The 10951-nt window shown below is 47.8% G+C and overlaps 1 protein-coding gene across 1 annotated transcript in view; it reads left to right on the top strand.

Annotated features, from left to right (window-relative positions):
• The window catches only part of LOC135545406 (protein FAM193B-like), a 42388-nt gene that overhangs the window by 17139 nt on the left and 14298 nt on the right, over window positions 1–10951 (top strand). Inside the window, exons 6-7 of the mRNA XM_064973011.1 lie at window positions 1084–1273; window positions 5329–5565. Coding sequence (XP_064829083.1) covers window positions 1084–1273; window positions 5329–5565 — 427 coding nt within the window. The remainder of the gene's footprint in view (window positions 1–1083; window positions 1274–5328; window positions 5566–10951) is intronic.

Below are 10951 nucleotides of genomic sequence, written 5' to 3'. Positions count from 1 at the left end.
CCAGACATCCCAAGAATATTGCTGACCTGAAACAGTTTTGTAAAGAGAAATGGTCCTAAATTCCTCCTGACTGTTGTGCAGGTCTGATCTACAACTACAGAAAACGTTTGGTTGAGGTTATTGCTGCCAAAGGAGGGTCAACCTGTTATTAAATCCAAGGGTTCACATACTTTCCCCTCCCTGCACTGTGAATGTTTACACGGTGTGTTCAATAAAGACATGAAAACATATAATTGTGTGTTATTAGTTTAAGCAGACTGTGTTTGTCTATTGCTGTGACTTAAAATTTGATCTGCTCTTCATCTATGACCAATTTATGCAGAAGTCCAGGTCATTCCAAAGGGTTCACATACTGTTTCTTGCCACTGTAGGTTCATCAAATATATTGCTCGATTGCAAATCGATTGCTAATACTATTTAGCTGGGTTAAATTGATAACCACTAAATGTCAAACTCAAAGATGTGTTTGTTTGGGGAGTGTTGCCCTAATGCAGTGACATTTTATTCAATGAAGTCATACATTTCAGAAACATTTCACGCTAACATGCCACTAAATGATTTGCATGAGATACTGGAACACATAGATTATTTCAGATGGCCTCCCCTGGAATCTAGTGATGAGACATGGTTCTACCTGTCTGCTGCTCTAGAATCTAGTGATGAGACATGGTTCTACCTGTCTGCTGCTCTAGAATCTAGTGATGAGACATGGTTCTACCTGTCTGCTGCTCTAGAATCTAGTGATGAGACATGGTTCTACCTGTCTGCTGCTCTAGAATCTAGTGATGAGACATGGTTCTACCTGTCTGCTGCTCTAGAATCTAGTGATGAGACATGGTTCTACCTGTCTGCTGCTCTAGAATCTAGTGATGAGACATGGTTCTACCTGCCTGCTGCTCTAGAATCTAGTGATGAGACATGGTTCTACCTGTCTGCTGCTCTAGAATCTAGTGATGAGACATGGTCGTGGTTCTACCTGTCATCACTGCTGAATTCTTCTAAAAGTCACCTCACTAAGCATGGTTTCTGTCTTTCTCTGTCTCTACATCTATCTGTTCTCTGCATCCCGTGTCCATGCTCCAGGGACCAGGCATGTAAAGGACATAAGCTGTCTAACGGGGCGGGGGGGTTGTGTCACCCCCCTTCGGAGCTGGAGGAGGGAGAGGACGAGGACTCTAGTTCTGAGAGGAGCTCCTGTGCTTCCTCCTCAAACAACCAGAAGGATGGGAAGTACTGTGACTGCTGCTACTGTGAGTTCTTCGGACACAACGCGGTATGTATAGTAGTGATGGAGGAAATACATACAGCTCCAAATCTGATTTGATGGTATCCAGAGCATTAGGAAAGTATTCAGACCCCTTCTCCTTTTCCACACTTTGACACGTTACAGCCTTATTCTAAAAATGATTAAATACATGTTTTTCCTCATCAATCTACACGCAATACCCCCTAATGACATCACGATACCCCCTAATGACATCACGATACCCCCTAATGACATCACGATACCCCCTAATGACATCACGATACCCCCTAATGACATCACGATACCACAATACCCCATAATGACGAATTCGAAAACAGGCTTTTAGTAAGTTTAGCAAATTTATAAAATAAACTCTGCTAAATAAAGAAACATTCTCTCACTGTCAACTGCGTTTATTTTCAGCAAACTTAACACGTGTAAATATTTGTATGAACAACTGAGACATAAACTGAACAAGTTCCACAGACATGTGACTAACAGAAATGGAATAATTTGTCCCTGAACAAAGGGTCGGTCAAAATCAAAAGTAACAGTCGGTACCTGGTGGCCACCAGCTGCATTAAGTACTGCAGTGCATCTCCTCCTCATGGACTGCACCAGATTTGCCAGTTCTTGCTGTGAGATGTTACCCCACTCTTCTACCAAGGCAACTGCAAGTTCCCAGACATTTCTGGGGGGAATGGCCCTAGCCTTCACCCTCCAATCCAATGGGTCCCAGACGTGCTCAATGGGATTGAGATCCGGGCTCTTCGCTGGCCATGGCAGAACACTGACATTCCTGTCTTGCAGGAAATCACTCACAGAACGAGCAGTATGGCTGGTGGCATTGTCATACTGGAGGGTCATGTCAGGATGAGCCTGCAGGAAGGGTACCACATGAGGGAGGAGGATGTCTTCCCTCTAACCCACAGCGTTGAGATTGCCTGCAATGACAACAAGCTCAGTCCGATGATGCTGTGACACACCGCCCCAGAACATGATGGACCCTCCATCTCCAAATCGATCCCGCTCCAGAGTACAAGCCACAGTATAACGCTCATTCCTTCGAGGATAAACGCAAATCTGACCATCACCCCTGGTGAGACACAACCGCGACTCGTCAGTGAAGAGCACTTTATGGCAGTCCTGTCTGGTCCAGCGACGGTGGGTTTGTGCCCATAGGTGACGTTGTTGCCCTGGCTACATCTGCAGTCCTCATGCCTCCTTGCAGCATGCCTAAGGCACGTTCACACAGATGAGCAGGGACCCTGGGCATCTTTCTTGTGGTGTTTTTCAGAGTCAGTAGAAAGGTCTCTTTAGTGTCCTAAGTTTTCATAACTGGGACCTTAATTGCCTACCGTCTGTAAGCTGTTAGTGTCTTAACGACCGTTCCACAGGTGCATGTTCATTAATTGTTTATGGTTCATTGAACAAACATGGGAAACAGTGTTTAAACCCTTTACAATGAAGATCTGTGGAGTTACTTGGATTTTTACGAATTATCTTTGAAAGACAGGGTCCTGAAAAAGGGGCGTTTCTTTTATTTTGCCGAGTTTCTAAAACCAGAAACATTATTTACATTAATATTCAGACTCTTTTCTATGAGACTTGTAATTGAGTTCAGGTGCATCCTGTTTCCATTGATCATCCTTCAGATGTTTCTACAACTTGATTGGAGTCCACCTGTGATTGGACATGATTTGGAAAGGAACACAACTGTCTATATAAGGTCCCACAGTTGACCGAGCAAAAACCAAGCCATGAGGTCAAAGGAATTGTCCGTAGAGCTCCGAGACAGGATTGTGTCGGCACAGATCTGGGGAAGCGTGCCAAAACATTTCTGCAGCATTGAAGGTCCCCAAGAACACAGTGGCCTCCATCATTCTTAAATGGAAGATGTTTGGAACCACCAAGACTCTTCCTAGAGCTGGCCGCCCGACCAAACTGAGCAATCGGGGGAGAAGGGCCTTGGTCAGGGAGGTGACAAAGAACCCAATGGTCACACTGACAGAGCTCCATAGTTGCTCTATGGAGATGGGAGAACCTTCCAGAAGGACAACCATCTCTGCAGCACTCCACCAATCAGGCCTTTATGGTAGAGTGGCCAGACGGAATCCACTCTTCAGTAAAATGCACATGACAGCCCACTTGGAGTTGGCCAAAAGGCACCTAAAGGACTCTCTGACCATGAGAAACCAGATTCTCTGGTCTGATGAAACCAAGATTGAACTTTTTGGCCTGAATGCAAAGCCTCACAGCTAGAGGAAACCTGGCACCATCCCTACGGTGAAGCATGGCAGGGACTAGGGAGACTAGTCAAGATCGAGGGAAAGATGAGCGGAGCAAAGTGCAGAGATCCTTGATGAAATCTGCTCCAGAGAGCTCAGGACCTCAGACTGGGGTGAAGGTTTCCAACAGGACCAACAGCACAACGACACGAAGCACACAGACAAGTCTTGTGTAATAAAACATTTAACATTTCTTTGTCATTATGGGGTGTTGTGATGTCATTATGGGGTATTGGGATGTCATTATGGGGTATTGGGATGTCATTATGGGGTGTTGTGATGTCATTATGGGGTGTTGTGATGTCATTATGGGGTGTTGTGATGTCATTATGGAGTGTTGTGATGTCATTATGGTGTGTTGTGATGTCATTATGGGGTGTTATGATGTCATTATGGGGTGTTGTGTGTAGATTGATGAGGGTAAAAACTATTTAATCCATTTTAGAACAAGGCCGTAACGTAACGATGTGGAAAAAGTCAAGGGGTCTGAATACTTTCCAAATGCGCTGTATTACAATATTTTTGACAATATCGCAGTATCATTTTTGTGCCAGTCGGCTGTACCTGCACCAAAACTCCAGTATTTTCCCTTCATAGCTTGTCCTCCATCTTCTTTTTAAATAGTGAGGCAATTTGTTTCCAGCACTTTTATTTCCAAGACTGATCAAAACTCACTTTAAAACTCTTTAGATCTAAAACGAGGCTCTCTTGTTCTTCTGCAGCAGACACACGTGACATCGTCAAATTGATGGTTCAATTTTTTTTATATATATATATATATATATTAGTTCTGAAAACTACAAACTGTTTCAAATCCAGATATTATTTTTTTTTTTTAATCACAGATTTATTTATCAGAACCTGAGTTATGAGCTTTTAAAGTTGACTAAAGCCACAAAGTTAAAACAGGGAAGATGTGTTATTGTTTTCTAATGAGGCCTGAGAGAGAACAGCTTGATTTGTTTCAGAATATATGTATTATTATTAAAACAATAGCTGCTGGAATTGATGCATTAAATAATCATTATAGAACTAAAGATTATATTGTTAAAATAACAGATACATATCGAGAGCCTAAATAATACATTTCTGTCAGATTTATGAGCTGTCAACAACAAATCTTTAAATTAAAATCATTAAAGAATTAGCGGTCAAATAAACTGCATTTAAACCATTCAGCAATAATCTAATGAATTCAGATCTTGGTAAATTTTACCTGAGGCTGAATATATGCCTTCCATAATCATAAGAACCTCTAATAATTTCTCTAATAATAATTATGGCTCGGGTTTCAAGCCACAAAGATGCTCTCCTCACTTCTGCCTTCCTTCCTCGACATCTGAGATGGCTGGATAGGTGTACTCTCCAACTAGTTTCTGCCATGTCACTGTCACCTATCCAACCTTTTACAGATGTCTAAAGGGGAGTGAACAAGGGCAAAGGAAGACAGAAAGATATTGAAATGAAACGCATGCTATTGAAGGATAATCTCTCCTCTGATCATATCCTGTCCTCCCTCCTCTGATCATATCCTGTCCTCCCTCCTCTCCTCCCTCCTCTCCTCCCTCCTGTCCTCCCTCCTCTCCTCCCTCCTGTCCTCCCTCCTCTCCTCCCTCCTGTCCTCCCTCCTGTCCTCCCTCCTGTCCTCCCTCCTCTCCTCCCTCCTGTCCTCCCTCCTGTCCTCCCTCCTGTCCTCCCTCCTGTCCTCCCTTCTCTCCTCCCTCCTGTCCTCCCTCCTCTCCTCCCTCCTGTCCTCCGTCCTCCCTCCTCTCGTCCCTCCTCTCCTCCCTCTAGCCCCCGGCGGCTCCGACCAGCCGTAACTACACAGAGATCCGAGAGAAGCTCCGGTCTCGTCTGACGCGTCGTAAGGAGGAGTGTCTTCCCCAGAGACGGGACTCTGACCCGGCCGTGTCCACCTCCATCGACCACCGAGACGTGGACGAGCTGCTGGACTTCATCAACTCCTCAGAGCACAAACCAGCCAACAGCGCTAAGGCTGCCAAGCGGGCACGCCATAAACAGAAGAAGAAGGTGATGTCACATGACGTGGTGGGAATAGTCATCAATACAGATCAGTTAATACATCTTAAAGTATTGGTGTTTGTTTGGGACGTCTACATGTGTGTTTGCGGAAGTGCTTCATATTTGTAGTAATCGCCTGTTTCTGTTACGTGAGGCAGCTTGGTCTCCCGAGTGGCGCAGATGTCTAGGGCATCTCAGTGCTAGAGGAGTCACTACAGACCCTGGCTCAGATGTCTAGGGCATCTCAGTGCTAGAGGAGTCACTACAGACCCTGGTTCAGAGGTCTAAGGCATCTCAGTGCTAGAGGAGTCACTACGGACCCTGGTTCAGAGGTCTGAGACATCTCAGTGCTAGAGGAGTCACTACAGACCCTGGTTCAGAGGTCTGAGACATCTCAGTGCTAGAGGAGTCACTACGGACCCTGGTTCAGAGGTCTAAGGCATCTCAGTGTTAGAGGAGTCACTACAGACCCTGGTTCAGAGGTCTAAGGCATCTCAGTGTTAGAGGAGTCACTACAGACCCTGGTTCAGAGGTCTAAGGCATCTCAGTGCTAGAGGAGTCACTACAGACCCTGGTTCAGAGGTCTAAGACATCTCAGTGTTAGAGGAGTCACTACAGACCCTGGTTCAGAGGTCTAAGACATCTCAGTGCTAGAGGAGTCACTACGGACCCTGGTTCAGAGGTCTAAGGCATCTCAGTGTTAGAGGAGTCACTACAGACCCTGGTTCAGAGGTCTAAGGCATCTCAGTGTTAGAGGAGTCACTACAGACCCTGGTTCAGAGGTCTAAGACATCTCAGTGTTAGAGGAGTCACTACAGACCCTGGTTCAGAGGTCTGAGACATCTCAGTGCTAGAGGAGTCACTACAGACCCTGGTTCAGAGGTCTAAGACATCTCAGTGTTAGAGGAGTCACTACAGACCCTGGTTCAGAGGTCTAAGACATCTCAGTGCTAGAGGAGTCACTACAGACCCTGGTTCAGAGGTCTAAGGCATCTCAGTGCTAGAGGAGTCACTACAGACCCTGGTTCAGAGGTCTAAGACATCTCAGTGTTAGAGGAGTCACTACAGACCCTGGTTCAGAGGTCTAAGACATCTCAGTGCTAGAGGAGTCACTACGGACCCTGGTTCAGAGGTCTAAGGCATCTCAGTGTTAGAGGAGTCACTACAGACCCTGGTTCAGAGGTCTAAGGCATCTCAGTGTTAGAGGAGTCACTACAGACCCTGGTTCAGAGGTCTAAGGCATCTCAGTGCTAGAGGAGTCACTACAGACCCTGGTTCAGAGGTCTAAGACATCTCAGTGTTAGAGGAGTCACTACAGACCCTGGTTCAGAGGTCTAAGACATCTCAGTGCTAGAGGAGTCACTACGGACCCTGGTTCAGAGGTCTAAGGCATCTCAGTGTTAGAGGAGTCACTACAGACCCTGGTTCAGAGGTCTAAGGCATCTCAGTGTTAGAGGAGTCACTACAGACCCTGGTTCAGAGGTCTAAGACATCTCAGTGCTAGAGGAGTCACTACAGACCCTGGTTCAGAGGTCTGAGACATCTCAGTGCTAGAGGAGTCACTACGGACCCTGGTTCAGAGGTCTGAGACATCTCAGTGCTAGAGGAGTCACTACAGACCCTGGTTCAGAGGTCTAAGACATCTCAGTGCTAGAGGAGTCACTACAGACCCTGGTTCAGAGGTCTGAGACATCTCAGTGTTAGAGGAGTCACTACGGACCCTGGTTAAGAGGTCTAAGGCATCTCAGTGTTAGAGGAGTCACTACAGACCCTGGTTCAGAGGTCTAAGGCATCTCAGTGTTAGAGGAGTCACTACAGACCCTGGTTCAGAGGTCTAAGACATCTCAGTGCTAGAGGAGTCACTACAGACCCTGGTTCAGAGGTCTAAGACATCTCAGTGTTAGAGGAGTCACTACGGACCCTGGTTCAGAGGTCTGAGACATCTCAGTGCTAGAGGAGTCACTACAGACCCTGGTTCAGAGGTCTAAGACATCTCAGTGCTAGAGGAGTCACTACGGACCCTGGTTCAGAGGTCTAAGGCATCTCAGTGCTAGAGGAGTCACTACGGACCCTGGTTCAGAGGTCTGAGACATCTCAGTGCTAGAGGAGTCACTACAGACCCTGGTTCAGAGGTCTAAGACATCTCAGTGCTAGAGGAGTCACTACGGACCCTGGTTCAGAGGTCTGAGACATCTCAGTGCTAGAGGAGTCACTACAGACCCTGGTTCAGAGGTCTAAGACATCTCAGTGCTAGAGGAGTCACTACAGACCCTGGTTCAGAGGTCTAAGGCATCTCAGTGCTAGAGGAGTCACTACGGACCCTGGTTCAGAGGTCTAGGGCATCTCAGTGCTAGAGGAGTCACTACGGACCCTGGTTCAGAGGTCTAAGGCATCTCAGTGCTAGAGGGGTCACTACAGACCCTGGTTCAGAGGTCTAAGGCATCTCAGTGCTAGAGGAGTCACTACAGACCCTGGTTCAGAGGTCTGAGACATCTCAGTGCTAGAGGAGTCACTACAGACCCTGGTTCAGAGGTCTAAGGCATCTCAGTGCTAGAGGAGTCACTACGGACCCTGGTTCAGAGGTCTAAGACATCTCAGTGCTAGAGGAGTCACTACGGACCCTGGTTCAGAGGTCTAAGGCATCTCAGTGCTAGAGGAGTCACTACAGACCCTGGTTCAGAGGTCTAAGACATCTCAGTGCTAGAGGAGTCACTACAGACCCTGGTTCAGAGGTCTAAGACATCTCAGTGCTAGAGGAGTCACTACAGACCCTGGTTCAGAGGTCTAAGACATCTCAGTGCTAGAGGAGTCACTACGGACCCTGGTTCAGAGGTCTAAGGCATCTCAGTGCTAGAGGAGTCACTACGGCCCTGGTTCAGAGGTCTGAGACATCTCAGTGCTAGAGGAGTCACTACGGACCCTGGTTCAGAGGTCTAAGACATCTCAGTGCTAGAGGAGTCACTACGGACCCTGGTTCAGAGGTCTGAGACATCTCAGTGCTAGAGGAGTCACTACGGACCCTGGTTCAGAGGTCTGAGACATCTCAGTGCTAGAGGAGTCACTACAGACCCTGGTTCAGAGGTCTGAGACATCTCAGTGCTAGAGGAGTCACTACAGACCCTGGTTCAGAGGTCTAAGACATCTCAGTGCTAGAGGAGTCACTACAGACCCTGGTTCAGAGGTCTAAGACATCTCAGTGCTAGAGGAGTCACTACGGACCCTGGTTCAGAGGTCTAAGACATCTCAGTGCTAGAGGAGTCACTATGGACCCTGGTTCAGAGGTCTAAGACATCTCAGTGCTAGAGGAGTCACTACGGACCCTGGTTCAGAGGTCTAAGACATCTCAGTGCTAGAGGAGTCACTACGGACCCTGGTTCAGAGGTCTAAGGCATCTCAGTGCTAGAGGAGTCACTACGGACCCTGGTTCAGAGGTCTAAGGCATCTCAGTGCTAGAGGCGTCACTACGGACCCTGGTTCAGAGGTCTAAGGCATCTCAGTGCTAGAGGAGTCACTACGGACCCTGGTTCAGAGGTCTAAGGCATCTCAGTGCTAGAGGAGTCACTACAGACCCTGGTTCAGAGGTCTAAGGCATCTCAGTGCTAGAGGAGTCACTACAGACCCTGGTTCAGAGGTCTAAGGCATCTCAGTGCTAGAGGCATCACTACAGACCCTGGTTCAGAGGTCTAAGACATCTCAGTGCTAGAGGAGTCACTACGGACCCTGGTTCAGAGGTCTAAGGCATCTCAGTGCTAGAGGGGTCACTACAGACCCTGGTTCAGAGGTCTGAGACATCTCAGTGTTAGAGGAGTCACTACAGACCCTGGTTCAGAGGTCTGAGACATCTCAGTGCTAGAGGAGTCACTACAGACCCTGGTTCAGAGGTCTGAGACATCTCAGTGCTAGAGGAGTCACTACGGACCCTGGTTCAGAGGTCTAAGACATCTCAGTGCTAGAGGAGTCACTACAGACCCTGGTTCAGAGGTCTAAGACACTGCATCTCAGTGCTAGAGGAGTCACTACAGACCCTGGTTCGAATCCAGGCTCTATCACAACCAGCCGTGATTGGGGTTCCGATAGGGCGGCACACAATTGGCCCAGCATTGTCCGGGTTTATGTAAATAAGAACGGACTTGCTGACTAGTTAAATAAAGTTTATAATAAAGTCTATATCCTGTTTCTGTAGAGAGACAGCTTGATGTACCAGGACACCCCCTGGACAGGACACTAGTCTATCTCCTGTTTCTGTAGTGAGACAGCTTGATGAACAGGACACCCCCCTGGACAGGACACTAGTCTATCTCCTGTTTCTGTAGAGAGACAGCTTGATGTACAGGACACCCCCTGGACAGGACACTAGTCTATCGCCTGTTTCTGGTGTACAGGACACCCCCTGGACAGGACACTAGTCTATATCCTGTTTCTGTAGAGAGACAGCTTGATGTACCAGGACACCCCCTGGACAGGACACTAGTCTGTCTCCTGTTTCTGTAGTGAGACAGCTTGATGAACAGGACACCCCCTGGACAGGACACTAGTCTGTCTCCTGTTTCTGTAGTGAGACAGCTTGATGTACCAGGACACCCCCTGGACAGGACACTAGTCTGTCTCCTGTTTCTGTAGTGAGACAGCTTGATGTACCAGGACACCCCCTGGACAGGACACTAGTCTGTCTCCTGTTTCTGTAGTGAGACAGCTTGATGTACCAGGACACCCCCTGGACAGGACACTAGTCTCTCTCCTGTTACTGTAGTGAGACAGCTTGATGTACCAGGACACCCCCTGGACAGGACACTAGTCTATCTCCTGTTTCTGTAGTGAGACAGCTTGATGAACAGGACACCCCCTGGACAGGACACTAGTCTCGCTCCTGTTTCTGTAGTGAGACAGCTTGATGAACAGGACACCCCCTGGACAGGACACTAGTCTCGCTCCTGTTTCTGTAGTGAGACAGCTTGATGTACCAGGACACCCCCTGGACAGGACACTAGCCTGTTTCTGTAGTGAGACAGCTTGATGTACAGGACACCCCCTGGACAGGACACTAGCCTGTTTCTGTAGTGAGACAGCTTGATGTACAGGACACCCCCTGGACAGGACACTAGCCTGTTTCTGTAGTGAGACAGCTTGATGTACAGGACACCCCCTGGACAGGACACTAGTCTATCTCCTGTTACTGTAGTGAGACAGCTTGATGTACAGGACACCCCCCTGGACAGGACACTAGTCTCTCCTGTTTCTGTAGTGAGACAGCTTGATGTACAGGACACCCCCTGGACAGGACACTAGTCTCTCCTGTTTCTGTAGTGAGACAGCTTGATGTACAGGACACCCCCTGGACAGGACACTAGTCTGTCTCCTGTTTCTGTAGTGAGACAGCTTGATGTACAGGACACCC

Source organism: Oncorhynchus masou, chromosome 9, assembly GCF_036934945.1.
Source record: "Oncorhynchus masou masou isolate Uvic2021 chromosome 9, UVic_Omas_1.1, whole genome shotgun sequence".
In the NCBI taxonomy this organism is placed as follows: Eukaryota; Metazoa; Chordata; class Actinopteri; order Salmoniformes; family Salmonidae; genus Oncorhynchus; species Oncorhynchus masou.
The sequence above is the reverse complement of the archived record's forward strand: the minus strand, read 5'-3'. Positions and strand labels throughout refer to the sequence as shown.